The following is a 17,339-nucleotide window of genomic DNA, read 5'->3' as shown; positions in this document are numbered from 1 at the left end:
GAGAGGGATAGAGAGTTAGAAACATCAATGAGAGAGAAAGATTGATCAGCTGCCTCCTGCACACCCGCTTCTGGGGATGTGCCTGCAACCAAGGTACACGCCCTTGACTGGAATTGAACTTGGGACCCTTCAGTCCATAGGCTGACGCTCTATCCACTGAGCCAAACCAGTTAGAGCTTACCTTAGTTTTAAAATTGGGAAATTTCAAAGAAAAACCTGGGTTTTCTGTTGCACTTAAAAACTTGGAAGATGTAGCAACACTGGGTCCACATTCCCCAAATGGTTGGCCTGGGAGCATTTCTCCACAATTCCCACCACTCCCAGTTTCTCACTGATTCTGAGGCTGTCAATTACCACCATCAGCATACTTACATGGCATTTCTGGGGAAAGAGGATTATTTATCTTTATTCTTGCTTATAATAAAATTGAGAAAAAATAAGCACAAATTGATACTATCATGCTTTTGTGGAAAAATAGGAAATAACACATTTATTTGCATAATTTTAATTTAAATTATTTGTGAGTTTTTATGTAAACAAAGTACTATATCTATGTCAAATTTTATCTCCCCCTGCTTGTTCTGTTTCCTTCCTTATTTGTAAGATAGTGATCATGGTTGCCCCTCTTAGGATTATTCTGAAAATGAAATAAGACTTAGTGAGATAGAATAATAAACCACTTAGAACAGGGCTGGGCATATAAGAAGCACTCAGTAAATATTAACTTATTGTTATTACTACTGTTATTGTTTATACGTCCTTATCCCTATGGGCATTTGATTTCTCTAGCTGTTCAAAGACTTCACTTGAGATGTTCTGTCTGACCTCTTTCTATTCATTCATCCGTTAGAGCTCAGTTGCAATGGCATTTCCTCAGTACGGGTTGTCCTACCCCCTTGTCTAGGTTAAGTCCCCTTCATAGGAGGATCCTTGGAATCCTGCACTTCTCACATTACAAGCCACCTCTCACTTGATACCTATCTTATCCATAAGACTATGCCTTGTAAAAGCAGTGAATGGTTTTGCCTGTTTTCTGTTGTATTTTGAGCACTAGCACAGTATCTGGCATATGAAAGGCACACAAGATAACTGAATGAATGAATGAATGAATGAATGAATGAATGAATGAATGAATCAGTAGAAAGAACATCAGTACCAGCAGTCTGAAATCCTGGGTTCTAGTTCCTCACTTCACCTCTTTAAGTCTCCCCTTGTTTGCAAAAAAAAGAAGCACAGATAAGATGGCATCTAAAATCCCTTTCAGATTTATGCACGGGATTTAAATTGATGGGGTATCCAAACTATCAGACCCAACTAAGTGAGCTGCCATAATACTCAGGCTATTAGAAAATGACCAAATCTTGGCATACTCTTGGACCAAGCCTATGGGGAAAGCTGGCCAGGACAATGCATCTAAGTGACCTCCTTTTGCAGGGTCTGTATATTTAAAATACCAAGATCCTTCAAATTTCTGTCCTTTAAATCCAATTATAATATCCAAAGCTGTAGAGATAATAAAGCCATGTCTAAACAATAAAAATGGGATTGGAAAACATTTTCTCTAATATCTAAACCCATTACCATTATGTATTTTAAGATCCATTTGGAATGTTGGGAAAATAGGAAAATTGCTAAATATTAATTCACTTACTCATTCAATCATTCAGTAAATATGTACTTAAATGCCCCCAAGCCTCTGGATCCTGAGTTGATGTCAAGTGAAAGTGTAGAGAATGTAAAACTGTGGATCAGAAAGAGAGTAGGCTTACCACTGCTCTCCCTCAGTTCTTCCTACCTATATCTGAGAAGTTTGGCCCTCTTAAAAACAAGATCTTTTCTTTTTTTCCATTTTTTAATTAATTTTATTGAGGTGACATTGGTTAATATGGTCATACTAGAGGCCTGATGCATGAATTCATGCACAGGTGGGGTCCGGCCAGCCCGCCCCGATCAGGGTAGGAGGGCCCAACTGGGGGTGGGGCTGGCTGGGGGAGGGGCTGCAGGCAGTTAGCTGGCAGGCCCCACCCCTGATGGAGGTGGGGAGGTGGCGATCAGGGGCAGGGCCAGCCAGGGAGAGGACCGCAGGCAGTTGGCTGGCCGGCCCTGCCCCCTGGTCGAACTCCCGGTCGAGGGGATAATTTGCATATTAGCCTTTTATTATATAGGATAGGTTTCAGGTGTGGGTTTCTATGTTACAAGATCTGTATATTGCACTGTGTGCCCACCACCCCAAGTCAAATCTTCTCCTGTCACCATATATTAGGATCCCCTTCACCCCCCGCCCACCCCCTTCCCTCTGGCAACCACCACACTGCTGTTTGTGTTCACAAGTTTCACTTTTACATACACACAATAGACTACTACTCAGCCATAAGAAAGGATGAAATACTGCCATTTGCAACAACATAGATGAACCTTGGCAATATTATGCTAAGTGAAATAAGTCAGTCAGAAAAAGCTGAACCATATGATTTCACTCATATGGGGAAATAGGATCATCTCTGAATGAGCCATGGAAATTGGAGTTTGCTAGGCTTTCATAATGTGTCTGAGAACATAACTTGGAAGGTTAACCCTTGTGTGGTCTCCTGAGATTCAGGTTCCACCAGATTAGGGTTTTATGCTCCACAACACTGGTCCATAGTGGCAGCATCACCACGTGCACATTACATCCTCCCAAACACTCTCCTGTCAGACATGAAGAGAGCAGACACTCTACTCCACCACTTACATGGAAGCCCTCTTTATTTTCTTTGTTCCCACAAAACCCAACAGACTCTGGCATGAAATTACCACCAGAACACAGGTGGCTTCAGAGCCTATAATCCAAGATTGTGTTTTTTATTATATTTGAACAATTAAATAGGAAACATTAGGTTAAACCATTTGAGAATGGTTTAAGCAAGTTTACAGGTTTAAAAAAAAGTTGAATGTTGGCACTTTCATGTGGTTCAACCTAACATTATACTAACTTTCAGTTTCTAAACTTGTAACATGGGGTCTGTGCTATCTCCACCCACAAATTTGACAAGTTGCACTTTGAAGGCCCGTGGTTCTGGATCTTCACATGGCAGATTACATGATGAGCGAACAGCAGACCCCAGTTATGTGGGTAGCACAGATCAGCTGTTCTTCAGAAGCTGGAACATATGGGAGACCTGGTTCAGAGAAGATGATACCCCAAACACACTCAGCACAAACTAAAACTCCAGGAGGGTGAGGGTAGAAGATATAGAAATAGATACAGATACAGATATAGATATAGATATAGATATAGATATAGATATAGATATAGATATAGATATAGACATAGACATAGACATAGACATAGATATAGATATAGATATAGATATAGATATAGATATAGATATAGATATAGATATAGATATAAATAGATACAAATATATATCTTTTTAAATATATTGATAATCCTGTTTATAAACTGCAATTGTTTGTAACTCATTAGAAGTTTCCATTTCATCTAGGAGTAAATTCCCATAGTTTCACGCTTGGGGTACTGCTGATTCTTTCCTGGTAGAGTCCAGTCTTGGCAGAGGTCAGGAACATTCATGGATGCACATGAAGGTGTCAGAGGTGTGCTTAGTCTAGTGTTGAATGGCTGCCACTGTAGGAATTGGCAGCCGCACAAGAATTCAGACAGCTAACACAAGCATGTGATTTTGATAACAGAATTCAAAATCATTCTAAAAGACTACACTGTCATAAAAAACATGTAAGCATTTGTTTATTCTCATGGGATCTCTAGCCTTCAAGTCTGTGGGCTTCTATAGACCCTGAAAGGAGCCCAAGGAAAAATTTTCAATCACAGGTACAGACATTGCACTTTTTATTAAATCCATTCTTAAACTTCTGGCCCCCTAGGAGTCTAAGCACTCAGTCATATTTTTTTTTAAATAAAATATCTTGGTTATATTCATTTTATGGTTAATTGTGTACATTTTCCCTTTTGTTGTTGTTATTGTTATTGCTTCTCTCTCTCTTCAGATAAGCAAGGCCAGGAGCGCTTCCTGTACCGGGGGGAGTGTCATGAGAGCTGCCCAGCGGGGCACTACCCTGCAGAGGAGCACGTCTGCCTCCCCTGCCCAGATAACTGTGAGCTTTGCCACAGCGCAGACATCTGCACGCGATGCACAAATGGCTACTTCATGGCATCCACCAACCACACCTGCCAGAAGTTAGAGTGCGGACCAGGTAAGGCTGCTCTGGGGCCACTGCCCTGCCCCAGGAGGTGGCAGGAGAAACTGGACCCCTATGTGTCCCACACTCTTGAATTGTCTTCTTGGTTTCCTGTCAGTGCCTGGGATGACTCTGCATGACTATACATCAAATGGGAACAGTGATTGCTGCCCTTCTCTCTTCCCCTACACACTTTTTCTCTGGGTTTCCCCAGACATAATCCATAATGAAGGCAACTAATCACATAGAAATTGATCTTGAGTGGAGGGTTCATGGGCAGGGTATCGGGGAGAGAAAATTAGATGAGAGTCTGGAAGTCATGGCCAACAATTCTCTCCTCCTCAATTACTAGTTATGAGATTCTGGGCAAAATTTGTTTGCATTCTGTTGCTTGGTTTCTTCATTTGTAAAAGGGAGAGCATAGCACCAAGATGGTTGCTGTGAGAAGCCAAAGAGAGTCATCCCACCTAAAACTACCTGAAAATATTAAAATGTTCTGTGAATCATAAGTTATAATTATTGACCAATTCCTTATCTTACATAGGAAGAGGGGTATTTTAAAAACAGCACTTTTCCACGTAAGAATACTGCAAACTTTCTCTGCTCTGTATAAGAATTATGCCTAATCTGATGCTGAAGAGAGAGCTCCAAGATATTTCTAGACAAGATAAAAAGAGATAGAGCCTCACCCTGGCCAGATTGCTCAGGAGGTTGAAGCAACATCCCATTCCCCAAAAGACTGTGGGTCTGATTCCCAGTCAGGGCACATACCTAGGTTTCAGGTTCAATCCCCATTCAGGGCATATACGGAAGGCAACCCATCAATATTTCTCTCTCACATCTCTCTCTCTCTCTCTCTCTCTCTCTCTCTCTCTCTCTCTCTCTCTCTCTCTCTCCTCCCCCTCCCCCCCTTCTCCTCCTCTCTCTTTCTCTCTCTCTCTCTCTCAATAAAAGCATATCCTCAGGTGAGGATTATAAACAGAGAGAAAGAGAGAGCCTGTTTATTTATATGCCCAATTCCATACTCCCAGAAGAACTTATTTCTTTAGCAAATAAAATCTATCAGCTTAATTTCAATACAAGTGGCATGGCATATAGTCCCACTCTGTTCTATCTGTACCCAATCAAGGTGATCTAATCAAGTAAATTAATGAAAGAGATAAAATTGTGGGTGACACATAGATCCTTAAAGATGGTTTTAGGTTTCATAACTGCTCTATTACTTGCTTGAAAATAAGCTACACACCAACATTACTTTCATAGCAACTGATGTGTCTCCACTCAGTAAAAATGAATTGTTTTTCACTCTTCTCACTGTATAGGGGAAGTCCAAGACCCAGACCTTGGAGAATGTGTGCCTTGTGAAGAAGGATGTTTGGGATGCAGCTTGGGTATGTCATCTTATTTGTTGATTCTAGAGTTGAAATAGTTGTGTCCTTTCCCACACACCCTGTCATTCCTTCAGCAGAGACTTTTGCCATTGTTGCCATCATCAATATCCACTGAGTGGGCTCACTCCCATGCAAGGGATAGGTCACTTGTCTTCTTGAAGCTCAAGTCTAGGAAAGGACAGGTATTTTTTTCCTCTGGTTGTTAGCTAGTTGGCAGGAGATACCTATAGCAACCATGTTTCTAGGTTCCTGGGACCTAGCCTCTCCTTAGCTTCTCAAGATCACTAATTTGAAAATGAAAAATGATGGGAGAGAAATAAAATCAAGCAAAGTAATATGCCTAATCACTCACTTGGTATGCGAAACACAGAAGCCTATTGGGAGTTTAGAGGGTGTTTCTTTGCAAAAATGACTTTAAGCCTAAGATAATCCTTTGAGAAAAAGCAATGTAGTGATAGTGAGCTGAAATCCCCATCATACAATTAAAAGCACTTGTCAGTCTTCCACTTAATTCTCTAATTCACATCACTGGCTCCTCTATTCTCCCCATGCACACCTGGTTCTCCTGTGGACAGAGAGGTAGGGACAGTCTGTACCACAGAGCACCATTGGATTGGATGCAAAATGAAAAGCAGGGATGTCATTAAACTCCAGGAATGCATCGTGATATAAATTTAGGCACGATATTGAAACTAATAAGCATTTGGGTCTGTGGATCTTTAAAAGAAAACCCAACCAAAATTAAAGATTGATGGAATAACTTCTCTTCATGGAGTTTCCATGATAACCCTGTGATTGATTAAATCATGCTTCTAAAACTTTAATGTGCACACAAAATACCATGAGAAATTTGTTAAAATGAAAATTCTGATTCATGGGTCTAAGTAGGGCCCTAGAATGTGCATTTCTAATAAGCTGCCCAGTGAAGCCAATGCTTCATGAAGCACTCATGAAGTTGCAAGGGGTCAGACTGTGCCAGCATTAAGTGGGCTTCTGAGTGACTTTCTCTAATGGGTTTCCTTAATTCTTAAATATTACACATGAATTACAATTTACCTGATGGCTCTCACCATTTCTCTCTGACTTAAATGGAAATGATGTATTTTCTGTAATATCTGTAACTACAAAATAGAAGTTTTAGGAACTTGAATACCATTCTTCCATTGTCTTTCACTATGAAATGGGGCATATATTACTGGAAAATAAAAAATAGTAATGGAGTTACAATTAAGAAGGGGGTAACATTTAGATCAGAGAGTTAAGGCTGAAATGCTCATTTTCTTAGAAGCAAAATTAGACCTAAAATTCAGTAATAAAAGTACAAAAATTAAAAAGATAAGCAAATTCTAGTGTCTCTTGTGAGGTAATAAGAGGTGATCGTTCTTGCAGGGAGCAAGGATAAATGTTTCGACTATACTGATTATCCTTTTTCCCATTTCAGACCATATTTGCACATTAGGTTTCACATCCCAGCTAATTTTTGTGGCCTCTTTTGCACCTTTGCTACTGTGTGTTATGTGTCCTTTGCTAGCATCTCTGTGCATCATAAAAGGGGTGTGTGTGCATGCATGCACGCACCCACGCACACCCAATAAAGCTGCATGTGCGCCTATCTGTCAAATTTTTCAAACACGGATTTTTTGCGATTTTGACTCTCAGGTTTAAAAGATGTATGAATATGTGTGGACCCATTCAGGATCAGTGAGGATCTTGGCACAGAGGTGGGAGCAGTAGCAACCATGATCACTGGGGATCTGCATTGTGCCCACCCTACCCTTAGCAGACCCAGCTAAAGATGAGACCAAAGCATAGCCACTGGGTAACGAATACTATACCACACACTAGCCATCTGGGGGCTCAAAACCCCAAATAATCAACTTGTAAAAATTAGAAAGTTCAACTGACTTCACAAAGTGCTCTTAAAATATTTAGTTCACTCATTCCTTTCTAAAATTTTAATTGTCTACTATGTGCCTGCACTGGGATTTCCAAGTCGATGTGGCTGTGATCCTGCTGTAAAGTCCTCTCTGACCATCACAGTGACACACCTGGAGCCAAACCCTTTGCAAGGCAGCCTGCCAGAACAGAAAGAAGTACAAAGTGCAGTGGGATTACAGAAGAGATGACTGGAACACTTTAAATACTGCTAATTGCTCATTTTATACTCTAAAACTTCTCTTACTTTATAATGTATATATTGGGCCTTATGGATTTTTGGGTTGCCTTGGCTGAACTCAGCTATCATCTTATTTCTGAAGCCTTTGTTGATCTCTCCAGTAGAGTTCTCTTTTCTTTGTTTGTAGGCGAATAGTAATACTCTTTATAGTAATATTTGGTATGTACACATAGGTAGTTTCTGCCTAGACATTACCTGAGAATGCCCTCGCTGGTGCAGATCAGTGGTTAGAACATTGGCCCCAAGCACCTTGGGTTCAATTCCTGGTCAAGGGCATGTACCTGGGTTGCAGGGTTGATCCCCGGCCCCCATCAAGACGCATGCGGAAGGCAACCAATTGACGTGTCTCTCTCACCTCTCTCTCTCTCTCTCTCTCTCTCTCTCTCTCTCTCTCTCTCTCTCTCCCCCCCCCCCGTCCTCCCTCCCTTCCACTCTCTCTAAAAATCAATGGAAAAAATATCCTTGAGTGAGGATTTAAAAAAAACACAACTACCTGAGAACATGCTCTTTAACTTATACATTCTGTTCCCACAAGAACTAGTAGTATGCCTATGATATAATAAATGCACAATAAATGTGTAAATGTTTATTGAGTTGAAAGCAGAAATACATGGCTTAGAATACACAAGGATTTAGATATGATGTTTTCTCTAATCAAATGTGTTTATGAGCATTTTATCAGGCTGAAAACAAGCGAATAACATTTTGTATAATACCGTTTTGTCCCAAGAGGATTTGATGCCAAATCCTTTGTCTTTCTAATCAGTATCCTGAATGGAAATTTTAACTAAGATAAATCTAGGTCTTCTAAATTATGTATGTTAATTAATAGAGAGGATAAACAGAATCATTTTTACTTAATATTTTAAGGCATCCTTTTTTCTTTTAATTTAGGGAATGTGGTAATAAGTATGACATTTGACTATAACCTGAGACTTGGGACCCATGCTCACATGACCAATGACTCAATGATGATTTAATCAAATGGTATAATCTCTCTACTTTATTATCTTGTCAATAAAATAGAGGCTAATGTGCCCTTATCTTGGCTCAGAAGCAGGTGATGAAAATTTATTAGCATTTGCTCAATAAAATACCTATAGACCCTACTCTTGGGGAAAAATATACATACATTTTCAAATTTTATGTAATTGCAAAAAAAAGAAAAAGGCCATAAAATTAAGTGCTAAATTAGGGGACAAAGATTGGAACCAGCAGAATTCGAAGGAGAGAGTCCTTGGGCATAAAGTGGTCTAGGAAGCCGTCCAGAAGATGGTTCTTGAAATAAGCCTGGGAGCATCCCTGCAATTTAGACAGATAAAGGGCAGGGCTGCACTACGGAGGGTCTTCTGACCTGAACCCTAGCAGGAAAAAGGTTTGGAGGAAAGAATTTCTGTCATGGATTTTAGGACACTAAATGTACCAGTTTTGCAGAAGGAACCCTATATAATAAAAGTCTATGTGGTCGTGATGCCCTCACGCCATAATGAGCGATCACCAGGAGGCTGTGTGCACAGCGGGCGCATGCAGGTGGGCGGGGATGCGTGCGTGGCGAGGCGCACATGGGTGGGCGGGGGCTTGATGTTGCATGCGAGGCGCAGAGGCGGGTCCCGCGGCTCCGCATGGCAAGGCCGGGGGTCCTGCGACTCTGGCCTACCTCTTTGGGGCAATCCATCAATGAGCCCCAGATGGGTGGGCAGGGCCTACCTCTTTGGGAAGATCGATCGCGGGGCTCCCGCACTATGAGAGGGCACAGGCCAGGCTAGGGGACCCCCCTACTCAATTGAGTGCATGAATTTTGTGCAATGGGCCTCTAGTAAGTAAATATAAGGGAATAGGCAAAGAGAAGTTTGGAGAAGTGGCTGAAAATCGTATCTTGAATTCTGGACTAATAAGTTTAAAAGTATTCTGTGGCTAGGAAATAACTGAAGGTTCCTTTAAAAAGAAAGAGTGTTTTAAAGAGGTGTTTTAATAACATTAATTTGGTAACTACGTTAACTGTATTCAGGACCATTGAAAGGAGAAAGGCTGTAGGCAGAGTAACCAGCTAGAAGACTATTTCAAAAATCCAGGTAGTAAATAACAGGTACATAGTTACCTGATCAAAGGTAACCACAGCCAGGAAATCAAGAAGAAAAATAAAGGTTTTTAAAATCAGGTGAAACAAATGGCCCTTGAGCATAAGAAATGATGCTTAACTTTATTCATTATATGGGAAATGGAAATTAAATTACTGTGACTTACCATTTCTCACCTATTTTGGCAACAATTCAAAAACTTACAGCACATGGTACAAGCGAGACTGTAGGAAAACACTCTTATTTATTACTGGTGGCAAGACAAAATAGACAACAATGTAGAAGAAAATTTGGCAGTAGATAACACAGTTACATAGGCATTTATCTTTGACCTCATGACATCACTTCTAGGAATTTACCCTGAGGACACACATCCTGCAATTCAGAGCAGCATATTCACAAGGTTATTCACTGTAGCATCATTTGTGGTAATAAACTTTTGGAAGCAACTTAAATGCCCATTATGGAAGACTGGCTCAATCAACTAAGATACACATTCATGATGAAGTACTATGCAGCCATAAAAAGAGCGAAGACGATCTATATGGAGTGATAGTGATTTTATGGTATGCTATTAAGTAGAAGGCAAGGTGCAAAAAAAGTATACCTAGCATGCTACCTTTTTGGTCAGAAAAGGTGATGAAATAAAATATAGTTGTGTATTTTTTTCACTTAGTTTTTTAAAAAAAGATAAATCAGAAATTAATGAAAGTGGTTACCTACAGAGGAAGGAATAAAAGGAGTAGGAGTGAGACTTCTCTGGAAATAATTTTTTACATATTTTGACTTGAACCATGTAAGTGATTTGGATAGTCATAACAAATAATATAGTATTTAGTGTACATGGGTTCCCACTGGCCAATTTAGACAATATGAGCATCAAAATACTGATGAAAAATAATTATGATTCATTTAAAACAGAATTTATGTGTCAGTTATATTTTTAAAAGAAAGAAAATGGAAAGCTCTTCTTTACAGACAGTTTTCAGCAGGTATACATGCATGGAAGAATTAGAAAATCATCATTCTAATATCCCCTAGTGCTGTGGTCAGCAAACTGCGGCTCGCGAGCCACATGCGGCTCTTTGGCCCCTTGAGTGTGGCTCTTCCTAACCCTTAGGAGTACCCTAACTAAGTTAATAACAATGTACCTACCTATATATTTTAAGTTTAAAAAATTTGGCTCTCACAAGAAATTTCAATCGTTGTACTGTTGATATTTGGCTCTGTTGACTGAGTTTGCCGACCACTGCCCTAGTGCATAGACTCAAGGGAAAGTCATCAGTGGAAGCTAAAATCATTAAGTAAAAAATTGTTTGGGAACAATATAATCACACACACTCAAGGCACCTCCATAATTAACAGCTAATTACAATGGAGAGATTTGCTGGTTACCAAGTTAACCAAGTTATTATACTAAGCATTACTACCATTAGTTCCATACAACCTGATATCATGTATTTCCTGACATGATAATTTAACAAGTATACCATATCATCTATTATCTTAGACAAAAGTGTCTAGACCAGTGATTCTTAATTGGAGGTGAGGATGACCCCAGGGGACATTATTCGATGTTATGATACATTTTTTTCTTATCAAGACTGTGGGGGTTGGTACTTGTAGAGGTCAAGGATGCTTCTAAACATTTTATAATTCCATTAAGGAGTGAGACCTCATTCATAGGAGAAAAAATATTGAGACATCTGAGACATAAAATTCACATTTTACTTTTCCAATGGCATAGACATGCAGGGTTCTTCAAATCAAATATAGTCACAGATCACTATTTATTTCACTTTAACCCGATCTCCCACTGGACCTTTCCCACAAACTTTCAGGAGAACAAAAACAGTGTAAAATAGTTGGGTACCTTCCAAACCAAAGGCATTACAGAATAAAATTTATACTAGGCAGGTGTCTCCTTTAGGCTAGAAAGAAGTTGCTGATTGTAAAAGTGAAGCTCAACGTTCATAAAGGACCTTCTTCCTAGTGACCTAGGTGCATCACTCACAGTTGTGCCAACCTTAGTGCATGACCCAGCTACCATCATCTCCAGGGACAGATCGGGAAGGACGTCTATTGTCCTTAAAAGGCCAAAAAAAGCCAGTTTCAGAGGAAGAATTAGAATCTAAATGCACTGTCACCAGTATGCTGAAGAAAAGAGAAACAAGCAAGCTATTGTATTAAAAAAAATACTTAAAATGACTGTTTTTATTTACATTCATTAGAGCCTCCCACTCCCCTCATTTTCTAAATGATACCTCATTTCAAAGATGGGGGTCGAGAAGGAATAAAAGTTTAAAAGAAGAGAGCTCGTTAACTCAAATTACTCTATCAACTCAATGCAAAAAATCGGCCGAGAGGCAGCTGGTACCTCAAAAAACTCGTTAGTCGGGACACTCGTAAGTCAAGGCCCCACTGTATTCTGGTACTCTTGCCTTTATCTGCTGCCTAAGAGAAGTGCCCATATGAGCCCAGTCTGGGGAATTTAGACAACTTTCTCTAATTCTTGTAATTTGGTTCAAGAAATATTCACTGAGCATCTACATCAGGCTAAGTAAGCATGGGTTAGAAAGGACAATAAAGCACGTTTTCTGCTTTCAAGGGGCTCACGTGTACATGGGAAAGGCCAGTGGTTCTCAGCCCTAGGTGCATGTTAGCATCCTGTAAAATGCAGTCTTGGGACCCAATCCCAGTCTCTGGTTTAATTGGTCTGGGATGAGGCTCAGGCATCTGTGTTTTTTAAAAACTGCCAACTCACCCAGCTGGCCATGGCTCAGTGGTTGAACACTAACCTATGAATGAGGAGGTCACGGTTCAATTCCTGGTCAGGGCACATGCCCGGGTTGTGGGCTCGATCCCCAGCGTGGAGCATGCAGGAGGCAACCAATCAATGAATCTCTCTCATCACTGATATTTCTATCTCTCTCATTCTCTCCCTTCCTCTCCGAAATCAATAAAAATATATATTTTTTCAAAAACTGCTGATTGTAATGTGTGATCAGAGTTCATTAAAACAGGTATAAGAATCACTGATTAAAGTAGGTATATCAAACTGAAAATTTCAATATCATGTTTAAAGTTCTTTGTTGAGGATGGAAGCTGAAGCAGAGGCTGATGCACTTTATTATTATAATTTCAACTTACAGTCTATTCTATGCTGGGTGCTCAGCTACGATCTCTAATTCTCATACAATCTTCTCTGTTCAAAATGCTTATCCCCATTTTATAGATGAAAAAACCAAGGCACACAGATCTTATGTAATTTGCTCAAAGTCACATAGCTAATGAGTTTTAGAGCCAAATCCAAACTTAGAACTGTCTGGCTCCAAATCCACAGAGCATCCAAATATTTATTCTTTTTCCAGAGTAGATTACACTCAGACATCATTTTCGCAAAAAGATCAATCTGCTATATTTGTTTCATTCTTGGCTATACTCTTAAATGCTCCTTAGTTATGTCTCCTGGCGTTTCCCTTTGCTCCTCCTGCATTCGAGTTCACATTCCTAGTTATGGGGGAGAAGAAAATTAGTGGCAAGGTATCCTAAGTTCAATTCTAGAGCAATTAGCTCATCATCTTGGCTCTTGGTATTATTACACCATTTTCCCCCGGAGCCGGGTATAATCAAAGTTCTTCCTACTTGTTGTGTAACTGACCTGTGAAGTCAACTTGCGGGCCAAGGCTGTCTGGATCACATATACTTGCAGAAAGAGAACTGAGCCAATTACTTTCGAAACAAATCTAGTTAAAAGCGCAGAGTGTGGTCGAGCACTGCATGCAGGGTGGACGGGGCTCAGAAGGCAAGCTGCCATTCCTGAAAGCAATGGGGGGTCTGCAACAATGCACTTCCAGAGACTGGGGGTAAGGGGCAGTTAGGCTGGTGGGATGGAGTTCATGTCTACAGAACTATCTAGAAAACCGTTCTTTTGCATGTTTAAGAGCTGGAAAAGTATTGCCAAACGAGCTGGAAAAGTGTTGCCAAATTACTTTGTTAGTGAAAAATATGTTTGATTTTTCTGAAGTCCCTCAGCAACCAACCCCTCAGCTATGTCTGTCCATCAGGTTTAAAAGCAAGAAAAGTGAGACTAACAGTAGAGACTAGAACTGTGAATGGTTAGATCATATTTGATTTTGCAGTATTGTGGAAAATGAAGTCTAAAATCTTAGTATCTATCTCCTTCCTTCCCCTACCACAATGGAAATCTTTGGGCAAGTCCCATATACTTTTCACTTCTTAATTCCATCCTATTTTACAAAGAAAAATATCCATGAGCTGCCTTTCTTTTACCTCTTAATATGGCCTTAGAGATTATAATGAAAACTAGAAAGATGATCATATCTTAGACTCTCTAAGAGAAAAACCAAGAGACTCTATTAGTAATATAAAAATAAAATATAACTTGCTTTCTCTCCATTTCTACCTTTCTTCTTTCCTATCATATCAGCATCACCAAGAGGCCTGCTGGTATATCTGAGGTCACGCGCCTGACTTGTGTGCCATTGTGTCACAGCACTTAGCATAGTGCCTGTCATTAGGGAGGCACTCAGTACATATCTGTGGTTTTTGTGTCTATTGTGAGCTGTCCTCATCTCACCTCCAACACTCTTTCTCCCTGTGCCACTGCCACACAGCCATTTCACAGTCCTTTACCAGATGGCAGGAAGAGCTTCCAGCTCCACTGGTTAAAGAGAAAAAAATGATTTAAGTCACAGAGCAGACACCAGAATAGAGAGGAGCTGAGTGTGGGTGAGGTGGGGAAGCATCTGCATGTTGATACCCAGCTGCTCAACAGGCAGGTCTCCAACTAAGCGTAGAGCCAACAATGAGTGTCAGTAAATTGCCTCTGCACCTCTAAAGCTTGAAATTCCAGCCTTCTAAAAGTCAACAAGAGGGGAATTTGGTAGGAGTCCAAGACTCATCCTTTCCATGAAGTCTCCCTGCAACTCCCACCAGAGAAACCTTGGCTGCAGCCCTACCAACAGCCTTCAGTTCAGCTTCCAGCCCAGAAGTAGAATGGAGACTGAACAGCACAGCAAGCTGTGGAAGGCAGTGGGCTCAGGGACAGGGTCTAGGGCAAGGCCATGCCTCATTTACCACCGCTCGATCAAGTACCCAAAGCTGAAGCACTGGAAGGCTAGGGGTATCCATGCTGACATTTCCCAGCGTCAGTCATGTTCTCACCAGTGATATTACCAGGTCAATCGAACCTTTGTTCCTCCCAGCTGTGCCTATGGCCATCTGTAGCAGCCAACTTTTTTTTCATATCTTTTCCATAAAAACAGTGTGTTCTGACTACCTATAAATTATCCCCACCAGGAGAGGCAACTAAATGTCTTGTGGGAACCAGGCAGGCAGACCAGAGATGTCTACCCCTCAGTCCCTTGTTTGATAGCCACTAAGGACTAGGAGAGGAGACCACTGGGAGAGATGCATTTCTACCTGAGCAGTGCCACTCAATCAGATCACCAAGACAAGAGAAAAATCCAAGAACAAATGTGGCATTGCCTGCAGAGAGGTAGCATGTATAATCTGAAGATCCAAAGGGTGGAATATTAGAATATAAAAGTTTCTCAATCTCTCCAGCCTCTAACTTGGACCAGAAAGAGTTGACAGCTTGATGTATCATCACGATTGGAATTTTATGCCCTACAATAATTGTTAGAAACCTGGATGTCCCTCTAGAAAAATAAATCAACCTAAAAATGCACTTTCTATATGACCATGTCCCCAACATTTCAGTTATAACATCAAGCCTTTGGGTGAGGTCTAGAGGTGAGCCATGAAACAAAAAGGAAGTTGTTTTGAAGGGGTGCTTATGGGAAAGCCCAATACTGGCACAATCATGCTACTGGTAAGTGCCCAACCTAATTGTAAAATTGCAGATTTACTATGTTTAGCCAAAATTCAGCCTGTACATTTGAAATATTATCCAAATGACCTGGCTTCAAGTTAGAAATCTTCTATGAATTGAAACAAGTGAATTAGGGAGACCTCTTGCTTTTAGCACTGAAGGGTCTGTGGGAGGTGAGTCAAGAACCATTTATAGTAGCGATAAAATACTATATTTAAGACTATAAAAATTTGGCATACACGGTCTCAGTTCAGAAGTAAATTCCTTTTATGTGCTCGGCAAAGGAGCAACTGAAAGGTTTTACAAATGAGAAGTTTGACCTACTGAGATTTCAAACATAAAACCTGTCAATTATTCCTTGGGACTAGGTTTAGTAATTACACCCTTGAATATTAAAATGCAAATCAGAACCATGAAGCCAGTGACAGCTTGACTTCACCATAGCTAATGACAGATACACAAAGTCATTGTCCAACTGTCACGTTTGTGCCCAATGGTGCATTCATGGGGTGGGCCACTTGGGAACTTAGCAAGTAACTGGGGGAAAGCACTGGAACCGTATCCCTAATAAACACACACATCTGATGGGGCATTATGCTTTTGCTCAGCCAATCAGATTCTTTACTTGAGAATTCTGGCTCAAGCTAGAACTAGTAGATAATGCTTGACAACCAACAGATGTGTGTGTTAATCAAAAGAGCCTTATTAATTTTATTTTCCCCCACGTCTCTGACCTCATCACCTACCTTATACCCTCATCCTCACCCTCCAGCTACACTCAAGGGTCCTGAGCTTGATTACTTCCAGGCCATTCTTGCCCACAGGCCCTGCACTAGCTGTTGTCCCTGCTACCAGACTGCTCTTCCCGAGACACTAACCTTGCTGGCTCCTTCCTGTCATCACATCTCAGTTTAAATGTCATCTGCTAAGAGGCTTCCCCTCAGCACCGAATCTTAAGAAGCCAACCTATCTGTGTGTGTGTGTGTGTTTGTCTGTCTCCTTCCCCACCCCTCCCTGACCCCCTCACCCATACATACACACATCAATCACCTTATTTTAATTCTGGTAGATCACACACAACTATCTGATATTTTCATTTTTAATGTACTTTTAAAACATGTTTACTATTATTTCTTCCTTCACTGAAACGTAACTTCCAGGCAGGCAGGGACTTTATTATCTGTACTGTTGTATTATTAGCACCTAGAATCCCACTGACCACATGTAGATGCTCAATACATACTTTCTGAACAAATAAATGGGCAGGCTCCTAACAGGCAAATCTGTGGTGCACGGTTTCCAAGAACCCTTGTGGGGAGTAGAAGAGCCAGACTGCAGTCCCAGAGCTCACTTCAGGCAAGTCATTTCACACTTGTCTCCAGAACTCACATCTTCAGCTGGAAGCTGAGGGGCTGGGTGGATCAGTGGCCTGCACCCTGTTCTGTGAAGCCCATTCCTCCCCCACCATCCACTTCTCCCAATTTAGCCAAGGCAGCTTTGCTTTCATCTCTTTTATTTTTCATACCTATCCATTTGGTAAAGGATTTTGCTGCTAAAATAAAAATTTTAATCTTCCAGATTAGATAAATCCCTCTGCCTAAAGTGAATCCTGCCCCAGCCTCTTACTGGTTGTACAATTC

At 40.7% G+C, this 17,339-nt stretch overlaps 1 protein-coding gene across 2 annotated transcripts in view; it reads left to right on the top strand.

Annotated features, from left to right (window-relative positions):
• Nucleotides 1-17,339, top strand: part of PCSK5 (proprotein convertase subtilisin/kexin type 5) — a 417,746-nt gene that overhangs the window by 319,856 nt on the left and 80,551 nt on the right. For both annotated transcript variants that reach the window (XM_036330796.1, XM_036330795.1), the window contains exons 23-24: nucleotides 4,006-4,212; nucleotides 5,520-5,588. In XM_036330796.1, coding sequence (XP_036186689.1) covers nucleotides 4,006-4,212; nucleotides 5,520-5,588 — 276 coding nt within the window. The remainder of the gene's footprint in view (nucleotides 1-4,005; nucleotides 4,213-5,519; nucleotides 5,589-17,339) is intronic.

Source organism: Myotis myotis, unplaced genomic scaffold (assembly GCF_014108235.1).
Source record: "Myotis myotis isolate mMyoMyo1 unplaced genomic scaffold, mMyoMyo1.p scaffold_m19_p_12, whole genome shotgun sequence".
Taxonomy (NCBI): domain Eukaryota; kingdom Metazoa; phylum Chordata; class Mammalia; order Chiroptera; family Vespertilionidae; genus Myotis; species Myotis myotis.
This window is presented reverse-complemented; position numbering and strand designations above follow the sequence as displayed.